Source organism: Apteryx mantelli, chromosome 15 (assembly GCF_036417845.1).
Source record: "Apteryx mantelli isolate bAptMan1 chromosome 15, bAptMan1.hap1, whole genome shotgun sequence".
NCBI lineage: Eukaryota > Metazoa > Chordata > Aves > Apterygiformes > Apterygidae > Apteryx > Apteryx mantelli.
This window is the reverse complement of record NC_089992.1, coordinates 12,891,528-12,908,776: the sequence shown is the minus strand read 5'-3', so window position 1 is coordinate 12,908,776 and position 17,249 is coordinate 12,891,528. Positions and strand designations below refer to the sequence as shown.

Below are 17,249 nucleotides of genomic sequence, written 5' to 3'. Positions count from 1 at the left end.
ACGCTTTGCACACAGTATCTCCATTCACCTCTAAGTTTCTAATTTAAGATCGCAGCAAGCATCTGAAAAGTACTCAAATAGGGTCCTTTTGGACAAACATGAAGGAAGCACAGGAGTTACTGATGACTCCACAGAACTGAGATGCGAATCCTGAGGAACCGTTTGTAACCAAAGGACTTTCTCCCACTACAAAACTTTTCCTGTGTGCAATTATTGCCTTTTCAACATGTGTTTTATAACAATATATGGGCACAGATTTCTCTGGAGACCAGAGACCTCAGAATATATGGTATAAACACTCTCCTATTTATGGAGTGCGGGGTTGGTGAAAAGCCAGATGCAAGAGGGATTGGCTGAAAAATGAAGCATACCTTGAATGTGAAATTCTAGATCACTCATATTGGTGTATTTCTCAAGAAAACTTGCTATGGACTGGGTGCAAGTTTAATTTCAAAGGAAAACAGTCAGTTTCCAGAACAATTCTGCCTTGAGGTATAGGGAATTTGGCTAGTGAAACCTCATTTAAAACTCTTTGTGCCAGCTTTGTTTTTAAATATCTAAAATAACTGCCAGATTTGAAGTCTAAAGAGTTAACTGGATGAAAAGAAAAGATGGTTCCTCTTACTCTCCCAATGCCATAAATCACAAAAAGTTATGTATAAAAGCATTGGATTTGGCTACAGAACGTTAAAAAGACAACCTCCCTCCCCCGGCCAAATCCAGAACTGCTAGATTGCCAGATACAAGGGACAACAAACTTTTTAATATAAGAACCAGAGGCTACCAAAGAGGAAGATTCAAGACAAATCAACAAATCCATCTAAGGTAAACTGAACAGAACAAGTATCTCAATGCACATACAGACATGCCTATGATAAAGAAATTCCCACTGCAAGCTCTACTGTTCATCTCTGCAGTAACTAAATATGGACAAAAATGGGGTCTTAGCAAACACAGTCATTTTAACCTTCCCCTCCCTCCCAAATGAAGTGATCAAAAAAAATCAGGAAGGCCAGTTTCTCTTCACACACTAGTTACAGAAATCCTGTCCCGCATAAGGTTTTATAAAAATATATTCTTTAAATTTTAGCACAAAACCATTGAAATGCATTTATTAATAATAATAAAACAAAAATAAGGTACATTAATATAAAAATGAAATTTTCAAAGACAACAAGAGTGAGAACACAGGATTTTATTTTACCACTTTCATTAGAAAGTTCAAGATTTTTATTTATTTTAAAGTGTGAAGAGATCAAAAAACCCAACTAACTTTTCTCCCCCCCCAATCACTGTATAGAAATCGCTTCATTGGTTTTTCTGTTCACCCACACTGTCTTCATTGCACAAGTTACTTTATACATGTAACTTACTTTCCAGGTAGATGCATGTAAAGAACATATTATATAGACAGAAAATTGCCAAGTATGTGAAATCATAAATACACAGTGGTAGCACAAAAAACGTGTGATTTGGAGGTGTCTGCTCGGCTTGACTTCCAGTTTGAGTTTCTACACTTTTTATTCACTGTTCTCATTGATTATCCATTTCAAATTTGCTATTTTCATACAGTACAAGAAATAGAGTGCTTAAGTTTAGAGCCATTAACAACATACCTGTGAACTACTTCTTTGCTCAGCTTGTCTTCCACCTCTAGAAAATGTCTGAGTTTTTTCTATCCAAGGTTTTTTTTGAGTTGCCTGGGAATTTACATTAGTCCAACTCACACCAGCTGAAAGAGACAAAAGTGACATCTATGAAAAATGAGTTAGTATGACAGAATGTATCATAATGAGCACACATGCCACGAAAGCCAGGAACGCACTTTAAAACAGAAAATTCTCTGAGAAAGACTAAGTCTCCTCTGACAATGTTTACTTCTGTAGCTATTTCTAGAAATTAGCAGAATTGCCTTTATGGAAAGAGTGAGATTACAGACATACAAATAGCCAAAACTGATCATTAGCAAGCAATCAGATAAATGACATCTCAGGTTCATACCCTCACCAATTTTCAGTCCAGTCATAAATAACAGCCACTAGCATTTTCTACTATTACCAGACTAAGCAAAATGTTTGTTCATGTTACAGCACTTCTCTAAAACTTCTAGAAAAGTATTCAATTGCTTCTCAAGTAGAGAAATGAGCACTCTGACTCTGAGCTGTACAGAGGAGTGTAATTACTACTCAAATACAAACATAACTGCAGTCCAACAGGGTAAGGAAGCATGAGAATAAAATATAACAGAAACAACTTTGAATGCTTCCATTTGGAGTGTTCCGCTTTTTTCTCCTTTAAAGGACAACAATTGTTAATAAATCATTAGTAGCAACTACTTATCCACCCATTCAGCAAGCAACTACGGGGGGGGGGGGGGGGGGGAGCAAAAAGCAGTAAAGAGATCTTCTGAAGTATCTGATCAGTTAGAGTAGCATGCTTGAAATAGACAGAGACTATTCCGAACAAAATATGATACAGCTTGCTAGCTAACAAAATGCTTACCTGTATTTATTGCTGGTTCTACAACCTGAAAAGGAAAAACAAATGTTTCAATAGTTTTTATTATCGTGCAGGATACAAATATAGCTAAGTTATTCACTTATGGCTACGCACATTCGTTGCACAAGAATCTGTATTTCTTGAAGTCATGGCTGCAGCCTGGTTATTGCCATGCTTTGGACTACAATAACCACTATCACTGTCTATGTCTGCTTCACTCGCGCCTTGTTCACTAGAGGACTCTGCAGCAGGGTGAGAAGCTCTTCTGCGCCTGCCTTTTGATTTCCAAAGCATTGTAGACGCACTCTCAGATAGTGACTTATTAGCTATATCTGAAGGAAAGTCTGCAAGACAGAATAAAAATACAATGACTTGTACAGGAATTGTTAAAAAACATGAAAAACCTACATACTAAAAAAACAAATGAGATGCAAAAAAGCCAAAGTCTTTCCATATGACAGTAATTTCCCTTTAGTAAAATTAATTTTAATGATAGCACTGAATTGAAAAAAGAAATAAGATCTCGTTTTCGAACTATTAATAATAATCAACTCCAACAAGATAGAGTCTGTGTCTGACAGTGGCTAAGTCTTTAATACCTTAGAGTTACTTTGCAGCTCCGCAGGAGCACCACATCATTGCAAAATTATAATCTGACATATTAAATAGGTCTCTGCAGGCACCAGCATCTTTTCTTCATTACTTTTTGATCAGCAAAGATCTACCTTAGCAGCTGTCTCTTACACAGGTCCACCTTGTTCCAGGAAACATGGTGGCAGAAATGTAGTTTTATACATTTAGTACGCACAGAAAGTATGAAAGAAATTACCTGTTTGCTGTGATGCATCAACCAACAAAACAATCTTTGATCTGTTCTCAGGACCTGATGAGCTAGTCTCCTTTTGGGTTGCTACATTTTTCACTGGAGGCCGTTTATTTTTTATGTGCGTCTGTAACTGTTGTTGCTGTTTCAAAAGATTAGCCATATATACACATAAGCCACACGATTTGGCTTCGGAGTTGTAATCAAACTAAACAAAACAATTATGAGAAGTTCTAACACTCTGTACAGAAGTGACATATTTGAAGACAGGAGATTAATACATAAGTATTTTATGACAATCCTGTATATTTGGTTTATTAACCTTTCCCCCTTTTTCTGCATGAACTGTATCATGATACACCCATACTTTGTTTACCTTTTGTTATGATGCGGAAGTATTTTGTTCTCTAAGGAACTAATTCTAAACTGAAATCTAACTAGTGCAGAGGCACTGGAAGGGAGGAGAGTTTCCCTTATTGCACTAATAAGGTTTTATAAGCTCACCAAGCATTTTAACACAAAACATAAGTACAGTGTCACTATACAAAGAGATATTACTCCGATTAACACATTTTCTGCCCACTTTTCCTCCCATTGGTACTACTGCCATACATATTCTTGCTCGAACAAGATACGCGCTTCCTGTGTGAAGGAATATTCTATATGGTTCTATTTATTCTATCAACAGGCAGTCAGTAGCATGCTTACTTTTTGAACGACTGGTCCCCTGTTACCGCTTCGGCTTCGCTGACTGGACAGTGGAAAGACCTGGCCTGGCGGGTTAGGACGCTCAGTGCATTCTGTGGTAACTGCATTTACAGCATTTGCTGTTTGAAAGGGTGCAGAATAGGGTGTAGGGAAAGGATGATAGAAACCCATGACCTGAGCACATGGTGCTGGCATCAGCTGGTAATATGTATATTCTGTAGAAACAGGTGGCTGCGCAGGTATTATAGGATAAGCAAGGTATGGTCCTGCAGGATTTGGGTTGGGTTGCTGCCATCTGATGTCATTGTTATATAATGGAAACTGTCTGAAAAAAAACAAGAGGAAAAAAGGCTGCTGAGGAAGTTTTCCCCTCTTAAACTCAGACCACCACCACACCCTATCCTCATTAAAAAAGTAATTTATAAATAAATATATATTTATTTATTTATTTCAGGGACTCTTAGCTTTTAATAGTAAAACTTAAAGTTGTTAAAACTTCTTAGAGATGACAATTAAATGAGGTTAACAAAATATATTAAAGCTCCAACTACGTTCAAGTGATAAAGAGAGTTTTGCTTATTATTTAAATTTCTAAAATTAAACTTAGTATTTAAGCGTAGCCATTTGCTTTGACAAGTACTTTGGGCCTGTTTATTTCATTGTTTCAGCCAGTCAGAAAGCATATATAGCCTAAGTAGGGACCTAGGCTTACACAATGTAAGCTTATAGCAGATGGAACAGTGACATTCATCAGCTTTACTCAAGTGTTTGGCCCTGAGTAATTAAGAGAGAAAGTCACCAGCTCACACTTTGCTCAAAACTCCTATGAAAATACAGGCCTTAAGAAGCATACCAAAAACAGGTATCTGCAAACTTCCTAGTGAAAGCAAGTGTAGGGACTTCTTCCCATATTTTCATTTGTGATACAGCATACCACAAAAAGACCCCTTGGAAACTCTGAACCCAATTCTCTTTCTTCAAACCCCAAGAGACCAGGAAACTCTACACAGAGAATGTGAAGGCCCAAATATTAGAGAAAAGAAAAAGGAAAGATGCATGATAATTTTACAGATCTGCAGTACGCAGTTCCTAAAGAATTATTTTTCTTTTTACCTGTTCAAGTGCAGCAGCACTATGAAGTGCCATTCCATGCAACATTAAGTTTATCAATACCAACTAACAAATACAAGAGACAGATACAAGATGATCATCATCTATGCTGTGCATTCAGGGAACAACAGATTTGGGCTAGAACAGAGTTTCTAAACTCAAAGCATTATAACTAATAATGCAAAGAAAGCTGGTTAGATAGACTTAGACTGTCAGCTAGACTGACTACAACAGTGTCAGCTGCATACTGTTTCGTCATGGCAGGAGGAAAGTAGGACACCTGGAGCCTTGTTTCAGACTCAGATTCAGACACAGATCTCTTGACTGACCTAGAAGGTGCAAGAGCACAATAGATGACTTTGTGAGGGATCTGTAGCAAAGGCAAGAAGGAACAAGGAATATGAATGGAGGAAAGTAAAGAGAAGGACATAAGGGCAGGGGGGAATGGGATGGGACAAAAACTTCATCCTCACTGGTGAAGGGTCAGAAGATTAAACATAGTAACCAAAATGAATATACAGCTGACTGTCACTTTTACTCCTCTCAAGTCTGACTAAAGTTCAAACCCACTTAAAAATAAATTATCTGTGACAAAGACCAAAACCACATATTACCTATTGGATTGGTTTTCCTGTACAAATGGATAGCAAGTGATCAGGTAACTGGGGATAGGAGTTGGTTCCATGCCATTAACTCCTCCACTGTCGTTAGGAAGCGCCATAGGGATCATTAGTGTTTCTGGACCCTTCTTCTGAGGAATAAATGGTTCTACTTCAGCTGACAGCTTGACATTCTTAAGAAAGAGGGGAAAAAAAATGTCTTCATTAAAATACAGAAAAGCATAAGCTGTTTGGGAAAACTTAAAGATTCATAAAGGTGTATGGCAATTATCACAAATAGCAGGCAAAAGGACAAGACTGCAGGATTTCTTCAGCAAACTGAAAGAGTGAGGAATGGTTGGCAAGTGCTTGCTCCATCCTTCCAGTCGGAGGCTGCAATACTGATGAACAACATTTAGCATTTGTATTGCCCTTTACATTTGCAAAGTGCTATGCAAAAACCAATTAATTAAAGAGACTGAAGTTAAGATCTTACAGAGCAGATACTAGTCTGAGCACAGAAAGCAACTGGATTAGCACTGTAGGTGGAGCACAGTTGTGTAGGCTTTCATAACTGAAACCAGCATATGGAAGATGTAGTAATGCCTGGTCTACACTACAAAATTGACCATGTTCCTAGGCAATTATAAAAGTGATTTCAGCCACCATAGGTTTACTGCTAAAATAGATGGTGTATCACAGAATAAAAACCCCCCCACACTCCATCTGCACATTTTTAAACATATTTTAAAGTGTTAAGAATATGATTAAATTTTGCCATGGAAGAGGGAATTGAAGACTGCTTAGAAATAAGTTTTAAACTGTGCTTTCAAAGAAAAAGATTCCCCTTCTCACAGAGAGTCATTTAAAACAAGGTATCCTCAACAGTTTAAAGCCTTTTTGCCCACATTTCTAGTCTTCTATAGACTGGATGGATCTTATATTTAAAGAACTAAAAAATTGCTCTATTCAGCTTACCGAAGGAGTCTTAGTCGCAGAGGCAACTGCAGATCCAAAGCACCCTTACCTTTTATATTACCTTTTAAGTTACATTTAGCTGAAAAGTATCTTTTTGTACAAAGGATTACAGCTTCATTATACTTGTCTCACATTTAGTTCCTCATAGAATACCAGTTTCTAGATAGGCTCTCTCTAAAGCAGGCCAGAGCTCCAGAAGCTTTTCTTTCCATCTGTCCAAGAAAGAATTCCAACAGGCAACGCCTAATTTGGACAAGGACATGCTCTATTTTACAGATGGGAAAACAAAGGTTTGACATACAGAGGACAGTGTTATATGCTGCTACCTGTAGGACATCCACGTGAGCAGAATCAGTTAAACAAGCAGAGCTCAGGAACGCTGTGACGGGCAGGCACACCTCCCACGTGGTGGTCAGCCTGCGTCCTTGCTCTGTGGCAAGCCCACAATCCACCTTGAGACATTTCAGCTTTACTGCCAATACCTGAATCTACAGGCTTATTCCAAAAAAGTTTATTTTTAAAAAACATGGTGCCAGATCCTGTATTAATTAATGTATAATGGAGGGGAAAGAGTTGAGAGGGGGAAGTCTGACAATATTTTGAAACTACAGATGTCCAGAGAGTGGGGGGGGGGGGGGGGAAGGCTTCTTTTACTGAATGAGTAGGATACTTTAAGGTATTTCTAGGTTAAGCATTCTTCTTGACCAACAGTGAGATCAAGACCCACTCAGAGTACTGAGTCTTCATTTAGTTAATCTGATACACTTCAGAAAATTATTTAGTGAGCAAAAGGTAGAATCATCAAACAAATGACTAAAACCATGAGCTACACTGTAATTCACTAAACAAATGAGGTGAAAACAAACTGGTATTTAAGTATATTGCCATCATATAGTGTTTTAGAAAGAAGAGAGAAAAGACACAGTTGAGACTGTAAAAGCTGCCTAAATTTCACAGAAGGCTTGCATTTAGTATTAAATTATCATAACTACCAGTAAAGAATGCAATGTACTTTTATAATAGAGAAATATAATTCAATATATAGAATGTGCTATTGTAACATTATGCTTTCTCTGACAATTTCAAAGATAAATCCAAAAATTTTAGGTGGTGAATCCTTTAAACTCTATACATGCCACACATGATATCCAAAACTATATAATTACAAAGACAGTCATTCTATAAAAGCTGTTCTGTTGACTTACAGAACCAGAGTGAAACTTTTCCTGCAAAACAGGTTAAGTGTCTGTCTACCTCTGGTTTTAATTTTATCCTTCCATTGTCAAATTTGCTGATTTTAACAACTCCCTCCTGAGATTAAATGCAGTATTAGCTCAAATTCCACCATTAGTTATTTCCTGTCAACATCAATTCACTTCTCTGTTTGAAAAGCTACCAGATAATTTTCTATTTAAGTATCATTCAATTATTCAAATATTGGCCACCTCGCTCAAAATGAATTTTATAAACACAGGAGGAAGGTTTCACAGGTGAAACTTTCATTGGGGCAATGGACCACTGTCTGCAGGATGTCTGCAAGCATTAACCTGAGATCAAGGGTTACATCCTTAACAACTCTGATGACAGGACATTCTGCAAACCACAGTGACCAAGCCCAAAGCTTGTTTATAATTGAATTATTTAAGAATCTCTCCAAAGGATACAGAATGGGGGAAAGAAGGGGGGGGGAACATATTGAAAACATATTTCTTGAGAAGCTTCAGACTTGTTGAAGTGTGAAGGGAAAGCAGAAATGTCCCTTCCACCAAAATGTCTCTGTGCTTTGATAAGCTTAATTACTAAGAACATCAATCACTTACAGATAAAATTGCAGCATAAGAGACATGAAGTTTTATCAGCAAGCAAAAGAGGAAAATAAATCATCTGTAAAAAGAGGCTCAAAGTGGAACTGGAGTAACAGGAACAACAACAACAAAGTATGTTTCACCTAGTGACACGATAGGCTGTCTCTGTCAAAAAAAAGTGGTTAGCAATGACAAAAAAAACAACAGCATATGGCATGAACTTTACCCAGGTAAAAGAACCAATATAGAGATATCACTACATGCTGTTCAACAAGGTCTGCATTACAGCAAAGCAATCACCTTAGTATCAATTAAATGCATTTCTTGATCATTACATACTAAGCAAAAATTCCTTTTATGTTCACTTTTTCCAATTCCTGAAGCTGTATTCAGAGGAAAAGCCGTGGTGCAGTTGCAGTGGTAGCACAGAACCTGGGCAACACAAATCAAATTCCTGACTCTACCCAGAAGTTCTTCCACCTCAAGCATATCATTTAGCTACCTGATGACTCATTTACCTATTTGCAAAATTTCAGGGCACTCTCTTCAACACACAGCACCATGGGGATAAAAACTTAAAAACAAATAAACAGAATCATCAAGTGTTTAAGCACAACGATCATGTAATAAGTGACAGAAATGGTGACATTCAAATCCCTCTCCGAAAGAGATTTTTCCCCCCCCCATAATATTCCAAGATGGTCAAAAATACTTGTGCCAGAACAGATGCAGTTGTGGGCTGGCCTACAAAGCTGTATAGCTCAAACACTGTAGGAACGCATCCACATAAAATTCAGCTATACAACTAAGACAAAGTCTTTACAAATACTGTATTCTTATGAAGTGCTGAAAACTTCCAATTATTCCTAATTTGCAGGTCAGTATTTCCCAGAAACACATAATTGAATTTTAGCCAAGGTATTAATTATAAACCACTCAGGTGCTGGCTAAGAGAATTGTCAAAACATTTTATCTGCCATTCACGTTGGACAAGATTCCCTATTTTAAAGCACTTCCCAGTCTTGCTGCCTGTTCTTTCCCTATATTATTCTTGGAGATTGATGTGAAAATATGAAAATCATTCCTTAAGAGCAAGTCACTTGGAGAATTCTTATTATAATGAATTTTTGTGATTTTCTAATACATGCATCACCATTCATTATTAACCTTATGAGGGCAGAGTCTTTCAGATAGAGTATTTTAAAAAATAAGAGACATAACTGATCAAATCAGGAGCTGCATGACTTCCATCAGCAAGGCTGCTGTAAGTTCTTTGCTATCTCTTCAATTTGTGAAGACAACCTCTCCCTGTTAAGGTATCAGTAATATTACTTATGGACTTTATGTGTGCTAAGATTGCAGAACATTTGATGATTCTAGGAGGAACATTTTCAAGACCATGTTTTATCCAATCTGCTTTTACAAAGTTAAAAAAGGCGATTTATACAAAATACTTGGATAGAAAAGTATCCAATTTCTTTAAAATGTTCCAGTATATATAGGACTATACATTTTCCAGTTTTTTTTTTTAATTTAAAGAAAGAATTATATAAGTTGACAAATTTAGCAAAGTAACACTTGAATTATTCTGTCTCTTATACAGGTAATGATTAACTATTCCTATGACAGAGCAATTGGCTGACATATTATGGGCTGTATAGAACATGGTGATTAAATATTTAGGTTAGCTAGAGTGGTAAGATAAAGATACAGCATATCCTAACAGTCATGAACATATAGGGGGTGTATTGAGTAATAATTTTTTTTTTTTGCCTACTAAATTTTGCAAGTGCCTATTATTTAAAGGAACAGAACTATTTCAGAAATCTTTTCCATCCATCATACCATAAACATTGTTGTCTTGTACAATTTTATCTGTGCCTATATCATAGTTGTTTTTTTTTTTTTTTCCAAATGTATCCAAGCTACTTGCTTTGGTATAAAGAATTGAGGCAAAATACTTCTGCTTAAATTTAGTATTTTATTTCTGTGGGCACTACGTATATGCTAACTCACCAGAAAAATAAATGAAAATTTGGAAGGGGGGGGGGAAGCAAACACTTAAGAAATGTTTCAAAGTCATTCGGCAAGAATAACAAAAGCAATCCTCAACATGACTGATCTACCCCATTTTCACTTTGGGGTAGAAAGCAGAAAGACAGCTTAAATGTATTACTAATCAAAAAAATTAACTTCAAAATATTACTTCAGGTTTTTTAAAGGGACTGGTAAAATACTACAAAACTTCCTTTTTACATGGACTATATATTCAGAAGAGGAGACTACGGTTTATTAAACCTAAAGAAAAAAGGGAACAAATGTATTTAGTCGGGTCAGACTGCTGAACAACCCAAAATATAAACAGAATTAACTCTCCCAAATGATTATCCAGACATTTCAATGCATTTCACAGATGGGTAGTGGTTTCATTTGACAGACGAAGGAAACAAAAAAGCAGGGCTAAGTAATTTGCCTAAAGTTATCTCAAGAGAATTTTTTGGGTCATGGTTTTCTTAGCTAAGAGAAAGGGTTGGTGAAGATAAACAGAAAAATAAAATTTAATAAAAGGGCATTTTAGGTCTCCTGGCTCCTAATTTGTTGTCAGGACAATAGAAATTATATTCCCTTTTATAGTGTGAGAAGAGAAAGTGAAACAAAAAGTAAGAGGAAAAAAACATCGCTTAAGCAATGAGTAAATGTGGTGCTAATTTCTCATAGCATTGGAGAAGCAAAGAAATCTTCAGCTGAGATTCTGCTGAGACTTCTGATTTAAGAAGTTGGCTCCTAAGCTTCCAGAGCTAGACACAAAAACAATCATGACAAAAAAGGGGTTGTTTGTTTGTTTTTAATACCATATTGGCATACTTTAGATTCAGTGGAAACACTATCAAGGCAGATGAAGGAAATAAGAGATTGGATCCCATTTTTAAATGGGCTTTTTTTTCATAAGCAAATGATAAATGCATGAAACAAAATGATAAATGCAAATATGTACTAAAGCAATTCCTCAAAGACTTCATCCATGCAATGAAAATGGACTGACAAATGCGGATAAACAGAACATGACAGGACTGATCATGCCACTGGTTTATAATTGTATGCAAAGAAAGAACTAGAGAAGAAAGATCTACGCCAAAACGCTAAAGAATTTTGGAGAAAAACCTCCTACACTTACTTCTCTACAACAGAGCAGTTGTGATACTAATCTGTTCTCTCATTGCTCTCACAGTACTGTCATTTATTCCATCCTGCATCCACTAAGAAGTGTTTCGCCACTGACACCAATACATGCAGGGTCAGACCCCAAACAGTTAACAAAAATTTGATGTTTTTGATCAGGCAATGTAAGGCAAACTTTGCAACTATCATAAGACCAAACCTAATTTTATTTTGGAGTTTAACGTTTTCATGTTTATTCAACCTTTCACATCACAAAGCTAAGCAAAGTTTTATTGAAACTGGCCCTTGATAACCAAACTCAATTATGAATATAGATTTCTCAATTATAACCATAAATTTAAGAGATGCTGAAGCATGAAATTTTCAATCAGTTGCTTATTAATGGAAGAATACTCCTTCAAAAGAAACCAAGATTTATACATAAGTCTCTTTTGTCGACATCCCTAGCTTTAATTTGCAAAATGTTCTGCAGTAGCTCATTACATATTTCAGTCCAACAATTGCAACTCTTTCAAGACAGCATATATACTGAAGGGATCCTTTGTTTTCTGTATAAAAGCTACTGTAGTCACCAACAGCTGCAAAGACAGAAGATGACACAAGCAGGAACAGACTGGTAAACTTTGTCCTATAGTTATAGTATTGTATGTTTAATCTTAGAAAACTTTTTGTTCATTGTAGTTTAGCGTCATTCAGCATTTTTCATTAAATGGGATCTCTGGCAGCTTTGATCTCTTAGGAGAGAATGCTTGGATATCTATCTTACCATTTACAGGGTGAGAAAACAGACACAGATGCTACATTTCAGAGGGCTATAACAGAATCAGCTGTTTTACTGTCTCAAAGTCTGGAAACAAGAAGTCTCATCACAAATGTAAGATAAAAACATAGCTCCAACATAATGATTTTTTTTATTTTTTAAACAAACCTTCTTAATTTTGGATTTCAAAATTAAATAGCCATTTTAGTAGTAAGACGGGTCACATTTCATCTATTTTAAGACAAACTTTGCAAATATGGAAATCATTGTTACTAAAATTAGTCGCCTCTAAGTGGCAGATACTTCAGGAATGGTAAATATGCAGTCCAACTGGAAACACCAGCAGCAAGCCATTTAATGCAGCGCACAATATAATCCTACTCTATTTAGGTTAAACATAGTAACTTCAATGTAACCCTTAGAACAAATACCCTATGAAGTTAGTCCCTGCCTCTTCGTAAACTCCCATACATAAATCTTTCCTTTCATAGAAGTACTGTGCTCTGAATATAACAAAGCTAAGTATAAACTTAAAGTAAAGATTAAAATTTTCTACGTACACAGAAAATAAGCAAGCAGCACAAACCTGACCCAAGTTGTTTCTTTTGAAACTCAAAACTAGAATATTCTAGGAAAATGGTGAAAAATAAAGGTTAACAGTTACAAAACTTAACTAAAAGACTAGAAGCTACCAACATGATCCTTCTCTTCACCTTATTTAGTTTACAGCACATACCAGTACATACATAAACTTCAAAACTCACACTAGTAATGTTTGTAACAGTGCTTTGAAGTCTATGTACTAAAGATATCAGCACAAGCCATTTACATAAGTGGGCTTCCTCATCTCCACAAACCAGCCAGTGATAAATTTATGACCAGAAGAAAGACATTTGTATGTCATATTGATGATATTTAAATGCAGTAGAGAATACATTCTGTAATAAGATAACACAAGCCCCTCACAAAACTCAAATTATTCTGTATTTTCAAGATTCAAGAGAAAGTAATGTGCAAAATATAGAACTGAGTAGTTAACTGACCTTTTTAGTCTCTTTTGCAGTTGAAGATTTTGCCTTGAGTAAGAAACACTGAAGAAAATAGTATAGGATAAAGTGTATAAGACACTGCTATCAAGATCTACTTAGATAGCAAGCATCTTATGTCTACTGTTGAATGGCCAAGAATAGCAAAGGCAAGCAGAACAAACAGTATTAGTGTTCCTATCTTTAAGCAATACCAATATCAAATATAGGTCATTGACTGGACTACCGATTTTGCAAGTTCAACTAATTTCCCAACTACACTAATGGAACCAGATGTCTCAATCATAGGGCTAAACAAACATACAATACTTAGAGAATCGAGATGCAGCAGCGTACCTTCAACAGGGGAAGTTGTTTCTCTTTAGTTTTCTACCACAACCAGCTTCAATAGAAAAAAATGCCAAAAGTCATATGATGAGTTTTATCTTTTGCAGGAAAATAACCAACAGTTAACTACCACTGACACCCATATATTTCTTAACCTGAATAGTTTCAGTTCTGACATACAGAAGTAACCTTCTGTGCTCATTATGGAAATCACACTAAATTCTATCATACAGTAATGAGTTCAGAACAACTGTAACCCTCTTTCCTCTATATTAGCTGCCAGAAGATCACTAAGCATATTATAACAAGGAAAGTCATACCAGAATTTAGTTAACAGAAACTTGAAGGGCAACCTACAAGTGACACCTTTTTGTCCTTTAGGTGTCCAAGGGAGCTCTTGGTGCACAACACCTCATACCGATTTACTGAAACAACAACAAAAAATTCTGTTCAAATACATACCTATCAAAAGCATTCACAGTCCCCTTATACCCTTGAAAGGCTATACTTCAACATAGCACAATATTCCTACTCATTCATATTCTAATTTCACAGTAATTATTCCTATCAATGGAGACAGTTACCATACTGTGTGGCTGAGTGCGTAATCTGGGGAAAAGGGGAGAAGAGAATAAGTAGTGTTCTCACATGTCTGCATACTTTAATATTCATTTATCAGATGTCATGCAATACACATACAGAAAGGAGCCTGGATTAAAAAAAAAAAAAAAAAGGAACAGCAGCTAAAACTGATGCAATCGTACCAAACATTTACACTGATAAAGGAGACTGCATTCAATTCTAATTGCACAAAATGTTCAAACACAATACATTTGGGGTTCATCTAATCGAGATGCTACTGCATAATGAGAAGACAAAAGCAACAAGAGAGTTGAATCACTTTAGAAACTTGTCAGCTATTAATTATTTGTTTGTCTAGAAGCCTTACTAGTGTACCAGGAACCAACAGGACTAGATATGCTGCAAACAGAATAAACAAGAAGATGGTTCCTGCTTCAAAGAGCTTAACTGCACCCCTGAGTTGAAATACTAAAATTACTTAAGACAATCATACCAACAGCTTCAACACTTTACACTGTGAATAACAAAATGATTCTTGGCTCTTTCACGAGCTATTTCCAACAAGTAAAAAAGAGAACGCTTTGACAGCGGCATGTGTGTAAACTTCTGGTAATGAAGAGCTCAAGCAACAAAGAATAAATATTTCACAAGCATACCACAGTACTAGTTACAGTTGAATCAAAGGAAAACAAGATATTAAAACAAGAAGTACAGACGAATTAGCTAGAGTAGACTAATGTAAATTTTACAGTATAAGATCAGCTTCTCTACATGAAGGCTTATAAGAAGTCAGGCATAAGAAGAAACAAAGAGGAGGAAATAAGAAGAAAGCATGGAAAAATGTTTTTAAAATCCTTATTCATCATACTAGAAAGCCTAGTAAGAGAGATATGTTAGCAGGTATATTGTAATAGGATACACTGTTTACTAACTTCCTTAAAACATATGTACAAAATGAAAAGCAAGATATTTACAGAGAACACTTTATTACTCTGTATGTATTTTACTACAGGAGCTCATGACATTTTATTGACTGACCCTACTCCTAGAACTGCTGGAGATGCCAAAGCTGAGAATTACAGAGAAGCAGCATTTGAATCCAGTATACAAGTTTTCAACACACATTTCTCTGAATCAGAAACGTACAAATAACAGACAGGTTATTATGAAGGAAAATATTAGTTTCAGATATATCTTTTAGAATTAACTCCTGACGGGGAAGGATTTTATTGTGCACATATAACAAAACCCTAAGAACTCTTTAAGCCTCAACTTAAGCTTCTTATAATTTGAAGGGTCTTGAAAATAACTCAAACCGATTGTCTTGCCAATGTCAAGTTAAATATCACAGAGAACGGCGACTTGTGGCATTAGCGACCTACACCCAACTCCCTCCCGCTCAGCGCAGCGGCCGAGACCCCCAGGTGCGTGTAACGCTGGAGGCTTCACCCTCGGCCGGAGAATCGGAGCACTTGGGCGAGAGCGACCGATTTCGCACAGCGCAGAGGTCTCGGGGCGCCCGCGGGAGCCTCCCCCTGGGCCGCGCAGATCCCGGCGGGCCCGGCCAGCTCCAGCTACGCCCCGAGCGAGCAACAAAGCCGCAGCGGGCGGCGGGCTAGAGCCGGGCCGCGCAGCCCCCGCGGAGACCGCGCAGCCCCCGGCGCCAGCGAGGGCGAAACGGCGCCGCGGCGCGGGCCGCGGAGCCTGGTGCGGCCTCCCGCGGGGGCAGGGTCAGCGCCCGCCGCCCGGAGGGGGCCTCTGCCCCGCGGCAGCGCCCGCCGCCGCCGCCGCCGCCGGGGCCTCGGGCCGCCCCGCCGAGCTCGGCAGGCCCCGCCGCCGCCGCGGGCCGCGCCCTGCCCCCCCCGCCGCCGCACGGCGCGGCCTGACAGACCGCGGCCCCCCGGCGCTGACGGCGCGGCGCCCCCGCCCCCCCTCACCTTGTCGGCTTTGTCCATGGCTCCGGCGGCGCTGGGCGGCGGCTCTAATAAGGGCGGCGGAGGCTCCGAGCCGCCTCCTCCATGGCGCTGGCGCTCCCCCCGCGCTGGCGGCGCTCGCGCTCCCGCACACGCCCAGCGCCGCGCTGGCCCCCGCGCAGCTATCACGGAAACCGAGCGCGGCTACGCCACGGCGGGGGCGGGCGGCGAGGGGCGGCGGCAGCGGCGGCGGCGGGGAGGGATCATCTGGGACGGAAGCCGGGCGGGCCCAAGCCGCGCGGAACGCCTTCGCCCAGCCGGCGGCGGCGGCGGCGGCGGCGGCGCGGGGAGGGCGGGGGGGCCGAGGCGAAGCGGGGCCCTTGTCAGGTGCCTCGGCAGGGTCGTGCTGTGGGCGCCCGAAAACGGCCTGCCGAGGGGCCGCCGTGTCCTCGCAAACAGCGTCTCCTCGCACCCGAGCTCAGGCGATGTAAAAAGTTACCTATCTGCCCGCGATGTGAGCATCCAAAAGCACTGTCGTCCCCCCCCCCCCCCAAAAAAAAATTATGGAACACCTCATTGCCTCCGTGTAGCTTATGTGGTGCTTTGTAGTGTCTGAGGGAAAAGATGCGCTGGTGCTGCGTTGCAGGAGGGCAAACACGACCCTCGTTCCCCACAGAGGGTGCGCTGGGGGGAGGAGTGGCGGGCAGACGATGTCCTTGGAATTATCCAGAACTCTGAAGGAAAAACTGTGATTTATTTAAAGGCAGGATGCTGAAAATGTCGTTCGGGGTTCCCAAGTGCAGGCTGGGGGCTCTGAAGCGGTTCGGGGGAGCTGGGCCGCTGCGGCGGGGAGGCCTCGCCGGGCCCCGCGTCCCCTGCTCCCCGATGCGGCACCTCGAAGCCCGCGGCCTCGCCGGGT

At 39.2% G+C, this 17,249-nt stretch overlaps 1 protein-coding gene across 1 annotated transcript in view; it reads right to left on the bottom strand.

Annotated features, from left to right (window-relative positions):
* SECISBP2L (SECIS binding protein 2 like) overlaps positions 1–16,468 on the bottom strand; it is a 32,732-nt gene extending 16,264 nt beyond the window's left edge. The window contains exons 1-7 of the mRNA XM_067305320.1: positions 16,355–16,468; positions 5,755–5,933; positions 4,031–4,355; positions 3,329–3,464; positions 2,614–2,843; positions 2,503–2,527; positions 1,617–1,732 (exon numbers count right to left, since the gene is read on the bottom strand). Coding sequence (XP_067161421.1) covers positions 1,617–1,732; positions 2,503–2,527; positions 2,614–2,843; positions 3,329–3,464; positions 4,031–4,355; positions 5,755–5,933; positions 16,355–16,372 — 1,029 coding nt within the window. The 5' untranslated portion in view covers positions 16,373–16,468. The remainder of the gene's footprint in view (positions 1–1,616; positions 1,733–2,502; positions 2,528–2,613; positions 2,844–3,328; positions 3,465–4,030; positions 4,356–5,754; positions 5,934–16,354) is intronic.
* Between the last annotated feature and the right edge of the window lie 781 nt (positions 16,469–17,249).